At 42.9% G+C, this 18,624-nt stretch overlaps 1 protein-coding gene across 2 annotated transcripts; it reads left to right on the plus strand.

The window, feature by feature from the left end:
• The first annotated feature begins 511 nt into the window (after positions 1 to 511).
• On the plus strand, positions 512 to 3,290 carry sp7 (Sp7 transcription factor). 2 transcript variants are annotated; one of them, XM_019861074.1, is made up of 2 exons: positions 512 to 648; positions 1,928 to 3,290. In XM_019861074.1, the coding sequence occupies exons 1-2, from the start codon at positions 613 to 615 to the stop codon at positions 3,248 to 3,250; spliced, it is 1,359 nt and encodes a 452-aa protein (XP_019716633.1). In that variant the 5' UTR covers positions 512 to 612; the 3' UTR covers positions 3,251 to 3,290. The 2 variants fall into 2 exon arrangements, with proteins under 2 accessions (XP_019716633.1, XP_019716634.1); XM_019861075.1 differs by having other exon boundaries at positions 517 to 648; positions 1,932 to 3,290.
• Positions 3,291 to 18,624: the final 15,334 nt, after the last annotated feature.

Raw genomic sequence — 18,624 nt, forward strand, 5'->3', positions numbered from 1 at the left:
GGCTTTTTTTTTCGGGGGAGGTTGGAGACACCAGGGAGCAGGAAAACTCCCAAATGTCTCGCTGGAAAAATTTGTGACTAAGCGAGGCTGCCACCAAAGTCAAAGGAAGTTTGCTTTTCTGTGTGTGTGTGTGTGTGTGTGTGTGTGTGTGTGTGTGTGTGTGTGGGTATGTGTGTGAGCCTTAGTGATCTTTTGTGATTTTTCCACTCCACTATTTTTCTGCTCCCCTGCAGTGAAATGTCTCCAAACAACAGTCATTCATCTTAATGGGGAAAATTGTGCTAGATAATACAAGGTAAAGGACCCTTCCGACTATCTACTGAAATGGATGTCCACGTGGTGATTGATGAGCAGCTCATTCATGCGTCTGTGTTTGGGAAGGCGGGATTGTGCACTCGCATCCACCAATCCGCGTCCATTACCCTTCATCCCCTACCCCGAGCTCTGCCTCTTGCATGAGAGTCCCAAGCCTGTAATTAGGGGGGCCGGGCTCCCAGAGACTCAAAACACTTCCACGCGTTGCTGCCTAACTTCTTCCAAACTGTCCCGGGACTCTGAGTTGCGCTTCTCCCGCTGCCCCTCCAGCTTGCTCTCGGATTTTGTTTCTCAGGGATGGCCGCATCTATTCTGGAGGTAGGAAATCTCATTGTAAGTATGGAGCGCCTTTTTGTCCCTTTTCAATTTGATGTCAATGTTGCTGATAGTTTAAAGGAAGTGAAGTGCTTCCATGTTCTTTTCATTACTACTCTCAGCTGCAGTCGAAAGCGATTTATTGTAATGGGGATTAACAGCATGATACATAAGAGAGAATTCTTACTATACTTTCGAGGAGTACACAAAATAGTGGGGAAAGTCTGGTTTTGTAGAATCACAATATCAAACAACCCAATATATTTTCGGTATGTGCAAACTGTTTACAACATCAGGCAATGAGTTTGGGCTGAATGAGCAGTCGTCTGTGGTGCCTGTATATGAATAATAAACATGACATAAATATATGCTGAAGCTGCTGCGCATGAATAAATACAATATGATCAGAAGTGAATATGAACAGCTACAAAAATAGTCATCAGCGTTGTACATCGGGAAAAGAAAACTAAACATCTATCAATAGACTGTCTATAAGAACTTGAGAATGAAATAAACACCAGCAATGTAACACTACTCATGGAGAAGTGAATGTGAACAACAGCAAGAATAGTCAACAGCGTTGTACCTAGCTAAAAACTATACATGTATCCCCAAGTCTAAACAGCAGGCATGTTAAACTTTATTCAGAGAAGTGAATATGAATGGCAACAAAAGTAGTAAGCAGTGTCGTATGTAGCAAAATAAATAAACGTCGTCCATTTAAATAAGTCTATAAGAATTTGAGAGTGACATTAACACGAACAGATACTGGTGTTAATGACTTACGGAAATGTGAACGTGGACAGCAACAAGAATAGTCAGCAGCACTGTGTGTAACAAAAATTATATATTTGTATCAATAAATACCTGGTCTTTATATCAGAAGTTGAGAGTAAAATTAACACCAGCAGTATTACACAATACTATATTTGGAGAGCTGAATGCATAAAGCAGCAAGACTAGTCAGCAGCATCAGCGGCATTGTATACGGCAGGGCTGATCTTATTCCTTATTTAATTATTCAAAACCACACATTCCATTTTATTGCAAAACAAACACATAGTTTTACTCCAAAATTGCAACAACAACAAAAGAAAAACAAATGAACCAACAAAACTAAAGGTGCAGCGTGTGACCTCCACAAGCACAAACATGTGCCGCCTGCCATAGCCTTGAGCACTTTGCAAGCACAGGAAGAGCCAGCGGTGGCGTCAGGACATGCGTTTTCTATTAGAGTTGACAGTGACAGAAGCTGCACGAGTCAGACACACAGTCTCATGTTGTTCCTCCTCCCCAGGAAGACGCGCGCTATGGCTCCAGTCCTCTGGCTATGTTAACTGCTACCTGTAACAAGTTTGGCAGCACCAGCCCAGTGAGGGACTCTGCGACACCCGGTAAGAACGGCGGCACTACTCCACTAAAGAAGCCCTACAACATGACCTCCGACCTTCAGACGGCCAAGAACGGACGCACCGCCGACGGCAGCAGCCTGGCGGACTCCTACAGCGGCTCCTTCACCACAGCCGGAGGCGGCGGACTGCTCACCCCGACCGGAAGCCCCCCTCCTACGACAGGAGGCTACGCGACCGATTACAATCCTTTCTCACACTCGTTCCAAACGTCCGTCTCCCAGGACCCGTCCCTGTTAGTGTCCAAAACCCACACGACGGCCGACTGCCTCACCAGCGTCTACACCTCGTTGGACATGACGCACTCTTACGGCTCGTGGTACAAAGCCGGCATCCATCCTGGTATTACGGCCGCCCCGGCTAACGCCACGTCCTCTTGGTGGGATGTCCATCCCAACTCCAGCTGGCTGTCTTCGACCCAGCCTCAGTCCGACGGAGGTCTCCAGGCCTCTCTGCAGCATGTGGCGCCGCAGGCTTCCCTTAGCCCACAGCTGCCTAGTTACGGCACCGATTTTACCACCTTGAACCCGGCTCCCTACCCTTCTGTGGGACTGGGCTCATCCTCACATCTCCTCCAGCCGTCCCAGCACATGCTGCCCCAGGACATGTACAAGCCCAAGCCAGTGCAAAGTGCAGGGATAATGGAGAGTCCGATGGGCTTAAAGCCAGCGAGGGGCTCAGGGGGCTACGGCACAGGTTCGACTCCCACAAGGTCCTCGTGCGACTGCCCCAACTGCCAGGAGCTGGAGCGACTGGGGGCCTCAGCCGCATCCCTCAGGAAGAAGCCGGTGCACAGCTGCCACATCCCTGGCTGCGGGAAGGTGTACGGCAAGGCATCCCACCTCAAGGCCCACCTGCGGTGGCACACCGGCGAGAGGCCCTTCGTGTGCAACTGGCTGTTCTGCGGCAAACGCTTCACCCGCTCAGATGAACTGGAACGCCACGTGCGCACCCACACGCGGGAGAAGAAATTCACCTGCTTGCTGTGTAACAAGCGCTTCACACGTAGCGACCACCTCTCCAAGCACCAGAAGACTCATGCCGACTCAGCGCTGCAGGGGAAAACCGCGGGCTCCGAGGGTGACGTGGACCACCGGAGCGAGGAGACAGCCGAGATCAACGCTGGCAACGGTGAGCCAATCGTCAATGGAGACGAGAAGACAGGGGTGCCTACCGGCGTGGAGAACAGCAGTGGGCTTTTGGAGATCTGAATCCTTGACTTCATCCAGCTCTTTTTTTTTTTTTTTTTTTTTTTTTTTTTTTTTTTTTTTGCGGGCGTTTTTTTTTTCTCTTTTTATATTTCTCGTCAGTTCAAACCAGCAAATCCGTAGTCGCACAGGACAGTGAGAAAAAGACTTTTGACTTGCTAGCCCCTTCTTAAAGAGACAAAAGTCGCCTGAATATTGCTGGGTTATTAATGTTGCCACATGGCTCAGGTTGAACATCATTGGCTTTTTTTTTTTTTTTAACATTCCAAAGACATCAATGCAATAAATCACTGCGCACTGGCAGGCCGTGCATTTGGTACCTGGGCCTTCAGTGGGGACTCACCCAACTTAATCTGCCTCTTAATACCACCGCTATCATGTAGCAGTTATGGAACCAATCAACACTCTCAAGAAATCAAGTCACACTGCGCCATGTACATCATTTGGAACAGTTCCGAATCAATATTTCTCTACTAATATGACATATAAAACACATCATCCTCACCAGAGAGGCTGATAATTACGCTATGATATAATACGCTAAGATTGCCATAGACGTGATTTCCTTCTCAAGGTTTTGCTCCTACCAAACAGTCAAAGAACGGAAAAATGCTAGTGCTCATCATGGGTCAGCGTGCTGGCCTTGCGAGGATGACTTTGATATCCGATAAAGAAACAGACTCACTGCCCTTATAGTGAGGTTAGTTACATCGCCGAGCACTACGGACTCTAAACGGCCTGTGCAGATTAGGTTGATGTGGTGACACATCAACGTTGAAATCTGATTGGATTAAAAATCAATAAATAAATACAAAAACAAAATAAAAAACATTTACCGGAACATCCATATGCGTGTACTGGAAGTAGTGCAGAATATAGTTTGTAAATGTAGGTCAAGGCTTCTGATAGCGTATCAGCCTTGAATGCCTAACAATCACCAATCATTTTATTTCCTCTTGTCTGGACCGTAACCAAGCATCTCCATGTAAATACAAGCAAGCCTTATGAGCAAACAGTTGGATCAACACACAGACAACCAAAAAGCACGCACACAACAGAACAATGAAGGCTCGCACGTACGTCCGCGTTTCTGAAGCCAGCGTGTATTTTTTTTTTCTTTTTTTGCCTTTCAAATGAACGCAACCACTGGGGAAATTGAATCTGCACAGGCAGAGGGAAAAGCAGCTCTGAAGCCACAAGACGAATCGTTTCAGAGCGAGACATTTTGGTTAAGACGGCGGCGGCCTTTTGACGGAGCCTTCCGCAGAGATCTGATTCGCAGCTGTACTTTGATACTTCAGTCATCGCTCTTCTTGAAACAATCAACGCGCAGCGGGACTTAACGCTCCTCGTTACCAAAACCCGCGTTGTCATGTCAATGGGCTTTTGTCGTGCTTCCTAGCGTGTGTAAGTTAAATTCCTATATACATGAAAAATCTAATTTATGTCTTAAATTATAAACATTGCCGGTTGTCTTGCACCTTGCGGGGAAATGTAACGCCGGCGAGGATTGCAAGATGAATTGAAGCCAGCTCAATATAAAATAAAATTCCTTAATTTAAGACTATTTATTAGCTATAACTAGGAAGTTGAAGATTTATTTAAAGATCTTGACAATGACTATTTCTATGTATGTATTCTTTGTATTGTGAAGTCTTCCACACACATGATGAACTAAGGGCTACATACTATATATTTACAACAATATATAGATGTTTTAAGTGTCTTTATTATATTTTCTGTTTTGATGTTAGTTTTTTTTTTGGTTTTTTGAAACTGTAACCTTCCTAATGAAGCCTTGTGCTTCGGTCAGAAGAAAAGTGAGCCCTGCTTGCTTTTTTTGGGGATGTGAAATAAGAAAATATTGTAAATAGTGAAGGGCATGTATGCTATACATGTAAGAGTCCTGGTGTGTGACAATTTTGGTGCTTAAAAAAAAAAAGTAAAGATATTTGAAAACATTTTTCTTGCATCCTTACAAAAGATTTTACTTCCTATCTTGTTTCCACTTCAACTGCTTTCATTGTCCTTTGTAGAACAAACAAAGCACACAGGTGAGATTTGAGCACCACACAATGACTTACACTGTGGTGAACAACAATTGCACCTCTCAGAAGATTAAGAGCCGTAATTATCAGCCAGTATAAAAAAAAAAAAAAAACAGAAGGTAGGGAGGATTAGGAATGAGGGCAAGTGGTTGCATTGTTTGGGTGCTCAAACAAAAGTAGCAATTACTGTAGACCGAGATGCGGGATGACAGACCTAATGTGGAAATGCGAGTGAAGCCAGGATAATGTGTTACGGGCTGTCAAATAAATAAATACATCAATAAAAATCTATCATTTGACCCCACGAAGCTACTGTAGCTGCGCCAGTCTTAAAGTCATCACAGGTCCACTTTCCCGTCCGGATAGTAAAAAAGCTTGAGGTGGGCAGAGCTGGGCGTTTTAATAGCGATAACCCCAGGAGTGATTTAATGAGATCTGCATATCCAAAATAGTTATCTGGAATTACACTGCGTTTCGGAATGCCCAATTAAGCGACTAAATACATTTAGTTAACTGGCTATTTACGTGTATTCTCATGTGACACAGATTCAATATCACTGAGTTGATATTCACATAAGCTGTGATAAATAAATCATATTCAATTACGTTCTATATAGTTTAGTTGGCCAGGACCATTTTGAAGAAGAACCCTTATTTAATGGTCTGTGGGCTATTTTTGTACCATATTTAAGGGCTATACAGTACGTAAGGTTAGAGTTTCAATTTGAGCTTTATGAAAGCTCTGGGTTTTTTTGGGTTTTTTTTTTTTTTTTTTTTTTAGTAGAATAGAGCGTAGTGTAGTGGTTAGGATGCCTGTCTCACATTTGAGAGGTTTTGGGTTTGAATCTGTGTTACTACGCTAACGCAAAAGTAAAGTCATAATTAGAGTAAATATTAGAATGAAAATCTTTTTCAGGCCATAAATATGAAACATTTGTTGGGAACATCCAAAACCGAAGACCCCTGTACAAGCGCAGGCACTTGTAAGGCCTTCGTGGATGACCTATAGCACCTACTGGTTGAAATTGTCTGGGATCTGCAAATTCAAAGGATGTTTAAAACACAAGAAGTACTTTTCAAACAAAACATTCTTGTCGATTAATGATAAACTATGACATGGTCCATGAGGGTAACAGAGCTCTGTCATAAACAGGCTGTTTTGAGGGCTTGGGTGTGCTTCATGTCCATAAAATTGCAACTCAGTTTTGATGTGATCTATCAACGTATTTTGATGACGCTAGCTTGCATTGAGCAGATATATCCAATCTGTGCTTTTACACTGCGCTTGCATTGCCAGATTTTACGATTCATATCTGATTATCATCCACTTTTGGGTAAGACCTGGTTCCAATCTGCAAAAGTCAATACCCCGTCTCATTACATGAAAAATGCTGTTTTTAGCATTTAGCCTACTAGTATGTTCAAACGTACTTGCAAATGAACATATTTGCCAGTCAGAAAGGTTGACTCCATATTGGCAGTTCCACGCTTCTGTACATTTGCAATCATAGAAGCCAAAATAAATGAAAAAATAAATAAATAGTCAGGCTTGGAACTGTGTCATTTGAACACCGTAGTGTAAAATTAGCCTTTCCGAGCTTTGCAGTTCACAGGTCAGAGGCCAAATGGACAAAATCAATCACCCGCTGCTTTTACTAATGTATTTTTGATTCTGTTGCAATAGGAAACATTTGAATTTTCCTTTTACAGTGAACCCCCGCCAGAAGCCGCCGATTTGCCTGTTGTAACATTTACACTTAGCAGACTGTATGGTTCCAATTTGGGGCTTCTAATGAGCTGTAGTTGAGGTCAATTTATATAAAACGTCCTGGGGCCAACTCTGTCATCAGGGAGTGCCGTGTTTATGATGGTCTGAAGTGGGTGCACGGTCGAGTCCGCAGAATAAAAAAAAATAAAAGGCAGGCGGGGGGCTGGGGCGGTTGCGGATGGCTTTGGCTTGGGCGTGTCAGGCCATTGAGGTAGGGAGAGTGGGGGTTTTGACAAGATGGTCAGCGCCGTGGGTATTTTCTGACATTTTTAAAACACACACGCTTCCCCTCGACAGTGGCGGTGGTGGCGGCTTGAGCTTTATTTTAACTTGTTTTATTTAAAACGGCCAGGAAACATTAAGTGTAAACCATAAGGAGGAAAATAATCACGCCGGGACACACAAAGGCAAAACCACAAGGTGGACAATCTTTCCACATGTTTGAGCCACAAGTTTACTTCCGCTCCATTTCATTTAAAAATAAAACAGACTTGTGAAGAAACTACCAATGCATTATGTCATTACATCCCAGAAACACCTGTTAAATGAATTCATGTTTATTTCCAAAGCACTCGTACCAACACTGATGAGTTGAGCCTTGACATTTAAAGACCTACCTAATAACAAAATGGAGTTACCTGGGAAATGGCATGACAGGTCCAAATAATTGACTTTAAGAAGTTAATGCTGGTTATCATGAACATGTTTCTTGAATTGATGTGACTTTATTATAAACAGTGATGTTCTTGTGTTGTATATTCTTTCGTAATTTTAGTAAATGACTTTTCCTTACTAGTTCTTCACTTTGCTTGCAAATGTCTTCAATTCTTCAGTTTTTAAATTTCTTAAAGTATTTTTCCATTAAATGCCATATTTTACCTGTAAATGTTTCGAACAGTGTGAAGCATATTGAGTTATCTTGTGTATGAAATGTGCTATTTAATGAAGTTGCCTTGCCTTGCCCATATAACTGGGTAATTGCACAGGATAACCAGTCCAAAACACTTTTACAACATTTTGTAGATGCCATAACTGTTGTCACTATTGTTTTTATGTCTGTGCTGATTCTGTTCTCATTTTTCTCCCTCACACCTGTTTTTTTCTCCAGTTTTCATATTTTAACAACAATAATAATAATAATAATAATAATAATCGGCTAAATAGTCATATATTTTGTAATAATTATGAATTTAGTAATAATTATGAATTAAGCATTTGGTTCAGCAACAGTAGTATTTTATTTTTCTGAAACGTCATAGCAAGAAATTACAACACACTGTAAAATCCGTGTGGTGCAAGATTTCATCGGTGAAATTTAAAAACAAAAAATGCAAATATCTTAACAACTTGATGTGCTACAAAGAAAGTAAATGCATTTTTGAAATCAGAATCAAAATTATGTTTAGGGACACATCCAGCCATCTCTGATTAAAATGTTCTGTTGACCACTATAATCAGACCTTTCCTGAATTTCATCACAAGGAAGGGGACATTCTCAAACTTATTCCAATTGTCAGTATGTGTTTGCCCCGCATTAGACTTAGAGCTAGAATGGTTATTTAAACAAACAAACAAACAAACAAACAAACAAAAATACAATAGCATTTTAAACATATTATTTGTTTGGATGTTCACCCAATGAAAGGGGGAAATGTCAGCTTTTCATTATTGAACAACCAATTGACAATGAATACCCTTTTGCTTCCTGTTATCTGGTCTGAGTTGAATAGCAGAATCGCACAATGGTGTGTGTGCTCTCATAGCCACAGGCACGGGTGCACACCGCTCCCCACTGGCAATGTAAAGGCGGGGGTTTACAGGTTAGTATCAGGACAAAAGCACAGGTGTCTGCAGGTGTGAGCGCAACTTTTGCGGCAGAGCGCTGGAATGCCGGCATGCCCGGAGGCTTGACGGAGAGGCCCTAAGAAACAACAAGGTAAAGCTGCCCAGAAAAGGGAAAAGATAAAGTGACCCCGGGCCCAAAATGCAACGGGGCTTTAAGAGGAAACCCCAAGCGATAAGAGTGGCAGAAAGGTCAAGCCATGAGATAGAGGATCCTTTGTTTGTCGTTGACTTTTCAGGTGAAGACGTGATTGAGGTCAATAAGTGAGGAAACAAACACCTTGTCATGATCAATGTACAATGTCCTTATTGTCTCTCTTTTTGTTGTACAGCAGTGCCTTGACTTACGAGTGATCTGAATTACGAGTAGATTCAAGTCATCATTCAGATTGCTTTGACTTGTCAGCGGAAACTTGAGATGCAAGCACTGTATGGCGGAAATAAACTCAATTCCGCTCACTTCACGATGAGCAGCAGTTTGGCAAATGTGTCACTCTCAATCGAAAACAGTTGAACACGTCAAGTTCCATTTCAACATAGGACCTCTTATTGGAAGCAGCTTGGTTCAATCTTGTATCCATTGAGCTTGTGAGTTTTTGCAGATTCTCAGCTTGAATTTATTTAAAGGGTATCAGCATTGCTTCCTGAAGCAGCTGTGTGGATGTGAATTGCCTCGCAACCTCAAAGATCTTTGCTCCGACGGTTCTGAGCATGAGTTGAAGTCAGGGGAAGGGTGGGAGCCACACCAGAAATTTCACCCCTTTTTATGCGATAGCAACCAATGATACAGTGATATTCCTTGCAGTATGAGATTGCTCACTGATGAGTGCCGCGCAACCTTGAAAGGTCAAGATGGATGCAACAGTGTATGGTTGTTGGATGGCCACCATGTCCCAACAAGGCTGCAACGTCAGAAAGGAAGTACCGTATTGGCCCGAATATAAGACGGTGTTTTTTGCATTGAAATAAGACTGAAAAAGTGGGGGTCGTCTTATATTCGGGGTCTAGACATTATACCCATTCACGACGCTAGGTGGCACCAGATATCATTGAAGCGAATGCTGAACTTGACTCCTGAGGCCAAAGTGAACCCCTGTCACGAAGAATAAAAATTAAAATAGCAGTAGCACGAAGAAGAAAAATAAAAAACAGCGGTAAGAAAGAAAAGAAAAGAGAGATAACAGAAAATGGAGAAACGTAGCAACAATCTGGAGAAAAGTAGGGTGAAGATCGGCAGCTGAGATGTTATGATGTAATTTACATTTCAAAAACCAGAAGCCATTCATTTACGAATGTGATTGCACTTTAGTTTACATATTTAAATGTTCAGATATTAAGATTTGAATGAGGCAAAATAACATGCTTTTTCTCTCAAATATATTGTTATAATCATTTGTTTCAGATGTACTGTTATTATTTTCTGTATAAAAATTAATTTGGTGTTCAAAAAGTCTTATTTCAAACGAGTCTTGAAAAAGAGGGCGTCGTCTTATAATCAGGGCCGTCTTATATTCGGGCCAATACGGTAGTGGAGCCATGTTTTGAGCGGTCCCTGAAGGTGTGACCTTAACCTCTGAAAAGTATGTGTATGAGTTTCTGACTGACTACTTTCTTCAAAAGTACAAAATTCCGAACAGAACTTTGTGAAACAAAGACAACTTTATGCATGACAATGAACCAGCTGCACGAAAATCTGCGTCACGGGCTGCTATGGGCATCAGACAAGAGGAACTTGTGTGTGGCCCAAATCCACCTCTGACGATCCATCTTTTTGAGAACCTTAGAAGAATCCTTACGCAAAAGGTCAGTGAGGGTAGGAGGCAGTAGCAAAAGTTCGATGAGGTTGGCAGGCAGTTGACATCGGGAAAACACACGCCGCCTCATGTTTGTGCACATGTGCCACATGATGCTTTGTGCGTGTCAGTCCCCCTGTAAGAAGTCACGTTTGTCTTTGTAACTTGAACGACAACATGGAAAATTCGGATTTGACAAAAATTCCAAAATTGGGCAACTTGTCCAGCAGTTCTGAACGTACACTCTGCAACCTTTGCGCTTGTGAGACCACGTGTGATCACATGCAAGGACTGGATTCGAGACCAGTGGTGGAACAAAATTTTTACGTATGTGGTGTTCTGTGTTGAGATTATCACAGCAGCCCACACACAGTACAAACAAAACTGTTAAATGCCTTATTTTCTCCTCTTTATGTGTGGGGTCTGTTACAGATAAAAAACTCTTTTTTGATTTGAAAAATCACTAGGCCTTACTCTGTGATTCCCATTTGACTCCTTATGAATCAGTATTCCATTCCAAGGTCAGAAAATGGCAACACAAAAAAAAAATCTGCCTTACTTGAATCATAAAGCTTTTTATATCTGCTTATAAATGATTATACTGTACTTCATGTTTAATGTGGGTGCGCAGCATCAATCATTAAAGTGCTGCCCATATTTTCATCACTAATCATGCACATGTAACCTTTTTTTTTTTTTTTTTTTTTTTTTAAACACGAAAGGCGCCTTTAAAGTTTAAAAGGGAACGACTCCCTCGCTGCCCAATGCACCAAACGCGACACTAAACGAGGCCATTTTGTTTATAAGAGGCTGTGGGAGACTTGTGGGTGACTCTGCACCCCTTTAAAAGATAATGCGCTCTCCATTTAATGGCCTCCGGATGACAAATTACTTCCAGGGAGTAAAAATGAAGTGAAGGAAATTGCAACATGTGACACGACATGAGACATATATCCATGTTGAACAGCCATAATTTAATTACAGGCAGCAGAAGCATTTCTGCCAATGAGGCATGATCCAGCCATGAGTATTTCCTTTCGGCTTACCATCTAATAATACAAATGTGATGACAAATATTCATTTCGAATTCTATTTTATGATCTATAATTGGAACTATGGGCTCCATTTTGACAATAACAGGATTTCGTGTGAATCGCAGGATTTGAATGAAACCATTCATCTATGATCTGAACCGCTTTATACTCACGAGAGTCACAGGCGTGCTGGAACCAATCCCAGCTGTTTTCGAGCAGTCGGCGGGGTACACCATGAAGTAGTTGCCAGACAATCGCAGGCCACACATAGACAAACAATCATTTGCACTGGCAATCTATCAAGCTACATCAGTGGTTCTTAACCTTGTTAGAGCTACCGAACCCAACCAGTTCATATGCACATTCACCGAATCCTTCGTTGGTGAAAAATAAAATTATGATTTAGTTTTTTTAATTCAAGACATTAAAAAATGCATTTATTAAAATCAGGAAAAGGAAACACAATTAGTATTAGTATAAAGTACACGTTTTTTAACAAAATGAACCAGCCAGTGATGGTCAAGCGGGCGTGTCATAACTAATCGACAAGTTGAGTCGGGTGTGTCTGTTGAACCCCAGAGACTGATTCACCGAACCCTTAGGGTTTGATCAAACCCAGGTTAAGAACCACCGGTTTAGAAGTTTCGTCTTCTAACACACCTGATTCAAATGATCAGGTTCGTTACACACACACACATTTTTCAGTATAGTATTATAATGTCAGATCATACAGATTCGATATATGTACAAACACTACTTTTACATTTCACAGTACACATTGTAAAAAGATCAGCGATTCAATTCCTGGCTTCTGAGTTGCTCCAAATGGGATGGTGTACAACTGTATTGAAGCATCACCCTGTGAGGCTCTACCATATAGAAGTGTGTATGTGACTCTGTAACAATAACCGCGATAGACTTCCTGAAATGACTTGCATTTGTTAATCATTTTGTTATCGCCATTCATAATGCTTATTCGTTTTTGAGACTCACCCCTCCTCTCTTCCCTCCCTTTTAAGGCAAACTCATGCTTGGAAAAACACTTAGGAAGGTTTTTGAGCTGTACTGACTTAATATCCTTACAGCACAGCTTTAAAATGTTCTTTCCTTCGAAAAAGAAAAAAAAACTTCTCCTATCTTGACTGGATTCTGAGTGACGCGCAGCCTGAAACGGCTCTTGTTTTCTTTCTTACGCTCAAGCCACAAAATACTTCCGTGGAACATTTCAAGAGAGGAGTTAAGAGGAGGAGGAGGAGGAGGCGCTGATGGCTGAAGAAACAAAGTTTAAAAAAAAGGGAACGAAACGTGTGACACATACTGAATAAAACGGTTGTTTAAATTACAGGTTCTTGTGTGTTAAAATAATTACACCAAGACAAACCACTTCAAAACTTGGCATCATTATTTTGAATTACTTTTACAATTGAATGTGTGTGTGTGTGGGGGGGGGGGCAAGGTAGAGGGAAATAAGAACAGTTTGAATTAGCATTCAATGTCAGCAAAAAAAAACCAAAAGTCAGCTTTCATCTAGAAAGCTAGGACAGCTAAACTTGATTGGGGGTTAATTAGAGGCACTTTGCTGAGCCCCATTTAGCATGTGTTTGAATGTGAGTGGTTAATTCTTAACACAGCCATATCGGAGGAGGGTATGCGCACTTGTCCAATCACATTACCGCTACAGTATATCAATTGTTTCTTTTCCCATTTCGAAAAGATTTCTTTTTTATTTCCAAATTGAGTTGTACAGAGGGTGGAATGGTAGAACGAGTGGTTAGCACGTCTGCCTCATAGTGCAGAGGTGCAAGGTTCGATTCCGGCTCCGGCCTTCCTGTGTGGAGTTTGCATGTTCTCCCCGTGCCTGCGTGAGTTTTCTCCAGGTACTCCGGTTTCCTCCCACAGTCCCAAAATATGCATGGCAGGTTAATGGAACACTCTAAAATGTCCCTAGGGGTGATTGTGAGCGCGGATGGTTGTTCGTCGATGGGTGCCCTGTGATTGGCTGGCAACCACTACAGGGTGTACCCAGCCGAAGACAGCTGGGATGGGATCCAGCATGCCCGCGACCCTCGTGAGGATAAGAGGATTAGAAAACGGATGAATGGATGAAGTTGTACAGATAAGTGGTCACATAGATGAAGAAATGTATTGTATTTATCTTGGTCTCAGTTTACATATCACAAAAACCTGACATTTGAACTGGGACGCATAGACTTTTTAAATCCACCGTATGTGCATAATCTCTTTTTCCTTAAATATTCTCAAGTTTTTTTCCCTACTTGCCACAGAGACTGCGGATGTAAATCAGATATCATCTGGCACAGAGCATCTGGATTCTTGGTCTCAATGTTTTCTATACATGGTCCCTGACAAATAAACAAATAAACCAACTCAAAAAAAGACAACAGAACGGTGGTTTGGAGCAATTAGAAGGAGAGGGAAAAAAAAGCGACAGTGAGAGACTCATATTCTGGAACGGGAGCAGCGCGGTTGGAAGCGGGAGCGGGGACTCTGGCTTGGCAGGGTTTTGGTGGAGAGGAGTGTGGTGGTTCTGAAGTCCTCCAGCGCGAGGAGGCGCCAGCGTGTCCGGCGGGGGCCCGGACCATGAGCAGCCTCAACCCCCCTGAGCCACGGCCGCAACCGCCCCCCAGCCATCCCTCTTCCACCACCACCACCAGGCCCTGCCACCAGCCCCTCCAATCCCCAAAGCCACTGGAAGCCTGCGCTTTACTATGTTTATTTAATATTTGCAAGAAATTGAAATATCTCACACACACACGCAATTACATGCCACTCACCAGCACATAGACACGCACACACACACTGACACATATAGCCGCCCGGCATATATAAATAAATAAGGTTGGGTAATAACGTTCTCTTGATCTGTGGCCAAGAATAGAATTGGAGAAAATCATTTTCAAATGGAAGAGGGAGGAGTTACATGTCTGACACTGCACGTTGCCTCTGCTAGCGCTACATCTCGGTCTACAGAATATTCTCTGGCACGCAACCTGCTGAAACAGAGGTTTTCCGGCTTCCCCCCGGTTAGCTGTTCTGTATAAAGGACACAAGTGTTGAATCGGGAACCCATTTGAGACCTGTATTCCATCTTCAATGGTACACTGAACCAGAACCAAGTGCTGTCGAGAATACCAACAATCTGCAATTAATTGACGGTCTTACGAAAAGGATTTGTAATTGCTTGTAGATGCCACAAGGTGGCGACAAAGGAATACTTTGGGCTAAAGGCTCTTTGACGCTGCACTTTACACAGTGCAGCACGCCGTCAATACCAATCACTGTGAACGTGCTGTCATCGCACAAGGGGGTAATGTGCCGAGGAGGCTGGCAATGCTGCAAACTGAAAAAGTGTTCCATTCTGCCATGACACTCTGCAGCAAAAATCACGGCCCATTCAACAGTAGAGATGGTGACGGAGTATTTTCAGAGTAAAAATCGAGTTTGATACCGGTTATTTGAGGCGTGAAGTAGAAAATAGTTTTATGACAATTATCCATCCATCCATCCATTTTCCGATCCCCTTTATCCTCACAAGGGTCGCGGGGGGTGCTAGAGCCTATCCCAGCTGTCTTTGGGCAGTAGGCTGGGGACAGCCTGAACCGGTTGCCGGCCAATCGCAGGGCACACACAGACGAACAACCATCCACGCCCACACTCACACCTAGGGACAATCTAGAGTGTTCAATCAGATTGCCAAGCATGTTTTTGGAATGTGGGAGGAAACTGGAGTACCCGGAGAAAACCCACACAGGCCCAGGGAGAGCATGCAAACTCCACACAGGGAGGCCGGAGCTGGAATTGAACCCGGTACCTCTGCACTGTGAGGTCGAAGCGCTAACTACGGTTTCACTGGGCCGCCCTTAATACAATTACATTGAAGGCAAATCACACACCCCTCCCGGTTTTGTGGCGCCCCCTTGAGGCCACGGCGCCCTAATCCCTCCGGACATGTTGGCAGAAATATGATCAGAGGTTTTGTTGTATAACAAGTTAAGGGCATCTGTCAATAGATTAAGTGTCCATCTTAATGCCATTGCAAAAAAATATTTTTACATGAAGATGTTTAGCCATTCTGAGTGTGTGGCCTGCAAACGGAAAACATGCATTGAAGGTATTAAATGAAGAAACGTGCATGCCAGTCTTCCTCTAAATGTTTATGCGCATGTGTGCACGCATCCCCGTTGCGACTGTAATCATTAACAAAGCAATTCCTTCAGACGCAAATCCCTTAAACAGCCTTGGTTTTGGGGGGGTTGCGCCCCCCCCCCCCCCACACACACACACACAACACTCCTTGCCCCTCAAACAGCCACCAACCACCGCTGCTGCCAAAAATAATACGGGAGCGCCACTCGAACCCAGGGCTTCGCCACAAGCGCAGCGAGGCCGCAAGAGAGGGATCAAAACACACACAAAAAAGGAAACGCATCATATTGAGGAAGGGGGAGGTGAGGTGGTGGGAGGGAGGAGGTGGGGGCCATATCTGCTGATGATTTTGGCAACAAAAGGAAGCAGACGTACTTGTGCAGCAACCCGAGGCGAGCTGGAGGAAAAGTGTGTTTGTGGACACGCGTGTGCATTCTGGATGAGGCATAACGTAACAGCGAGACAAGCATTTATTCCTGATCTCATTCGGTCGATGATCTAACCGCCGACCCAATAAAAACACAAGCGGTCCAGCAAATTAAGCCACAGTGAAACAAGAGTGTACAAGGCGAACGATTAGCAAGAAGGATAAATAACGAGCGGTTTGACTCCCGTAAGGGCTGCCGGTTTTCACGACTGGTTCGCTTTTGGTGTTGCGCTTGGCAGAGCGTGTGTGGCGCGCCGACGCCGACGGATAAAGTCGTCAGAAAGCCCAGCGCCGTTTCCACGGTGTCGCGGGATTAATTTGCCTGAACCGCAGGAGTAAAGACGGAAAAGCGGAAAATTTTCAGGCTGAGATATTTCATGGAAATGCTGGTACAACAGTTGGGTCGGTGCTGGCGAACATGTGGGAATTTTTGTGGGGGACCTCGGCACTGACAAATGCGTCCAATGTACCAACACTGAAAGGGGAAAATAATACAGCACTTGAAGATTTGTTTATAGAATCAATAAATCAGCTCCTTCTTGCTCAAATTACAAGAAACTAGATTTTTAACTCAAAACACAAACGGCTTAAAATCCACAATTTAGTGCACGAGTCATTCCCGCTGACACACGGAAAGAGATTGGCGAAGAGAAGCATGGCTGGCTAGACCAATATAACTGACATTGGCGCATACATGCCAAAAGCAGTGTAATCGTTAAACTGAAACAATGAGGTGAAGCAACACTAGGAATTTATTTTATTGTTATGAGCTAATTTGCACTGACAATTTTTCAGATCAGATTTTTTTGGGGTGTCTTCTGTCGTTCATGGCGTGTCTCCGCTGACATGCACAATTTACACTAACAACATGGCTGCGAACACAGAGGTTCTAGCTTTCAAAAGCAGTCAGTGATGCCAACTACTAGATTTGGTAGCTATACGAGTGACTTTTTTCATTTTTAGCAACATAAGCAGAATCATTTTCCATATGAATAAAAGGAAGTGCAGTGGAAGTAGAAAGTACCGTGAAAGAGCTGAAAGGGTGTGACGTTCAACAAAAGATTTGTAGGTGGGTTAACTTGTTGAACATTTAAAATGTTTATTTATTTAGGATCCTGTTTAAATACCTGTTTTGGCAAAAGGGAAGTTGATTCTACGCAGAAGTAAGCTAACTGTTAAAAAAAATGGTAAAAGGAGAAATAAAGCACATTTAAAAGAGAACAATTAAACTTGGAAAAGCAAATGAAATTTCAGTTCAGGGTGAACGCCACCTCTTGCCTTGTCAATCATAGTGCCCATAGCACAAACACATGAACACTCAAAAGCACAGTAATGGACAATTTACAGCAGTGATTCTCAAAGTGTATAAATGATACCCAGGCTCCCTCATGTGGTACATGGGGGAGGGGGGGTGGTGTCAAACTGTGCATGATGTTTCAGTCATTCATCCATCCATTTTCCAATCCGCTTAGCGGGCCAGCTGGAGCCTACCCCAGCTGTCTTCGGGCAGTAGGCGGAGGACACCCTGCCAGCCAATCAAAGGGCACACATAGATAAACAATCATCCATGCTCACGTTTGCACTTAGGGACAATTTAGTGTGTTCCATTCACCTGCCATGCATATCTTTGGAATGTGGAAGGAAACCGGAGTACAGTACCTGGAAAAACCCCACACAGGCACAGGGAGAACATGCAACTCCACACAGGAACGCCGGAGCCGGAATCGCACTCTGCACCTTTGCACTGTGAGGCGGACGTGCTAACCAGTCCACACCGTGCCACCATTTCAGTGACTTAAAATGTTGTTGTTTTTTTTAATGTCACACACTGTGCAGTACATACATGAAGTACAGTTCAATTACATTTATATTAAGTACAATATGTTTCAAAAGAACTGTTTGTTTTCAAGCATTCATTTAGATACATTTTAATATAACCTATATGTGATACATTTGAATTGTGTTATTTAAGTACAGTACAAGTTTAATTTTCCTATATTTAAGCGCGGTGTTAATGTTCAAATTGTGCATTGTGCTACAGTGACTTTCAACCATCCCAATTTGGGGAAGAAAAACATCTGCCTTGTTTTTTTGTGAAACAAGTAGGCCATGTATGACTCCGTATTATAATGCTGGTCACTATAGTTGTACCTGTAGTGTCAAATATTTTTGAGTTGTTACGACTTGGTGCAAAAGGTTTTAGAGCCATTGATGAGTTTTCAATGAACGGAACATGTTCGATTTGGAACGCAGGAATACGTCATGGTAGGATGAGAAAACATAGGGTGAAGATGCAAA

Source organism: Hippocampus comes, unplaced genomic scaffold (genome assembly GCF_001891065.2).
Source record: "Hippocampus comes isolate QL1 unplaced genomic scaffold, H_comes_QL1_v1.1 scaffold40, whole genome shotgun sequence".
In the NCBI taxonomy this organism is placed as follows: domain Eukaryota; kingdom Metazoa; phylum Chordata; class Actinopteri; order Syngnathiformes; family Syngnathidae; genus Hippocampus; species Hippocampus comes.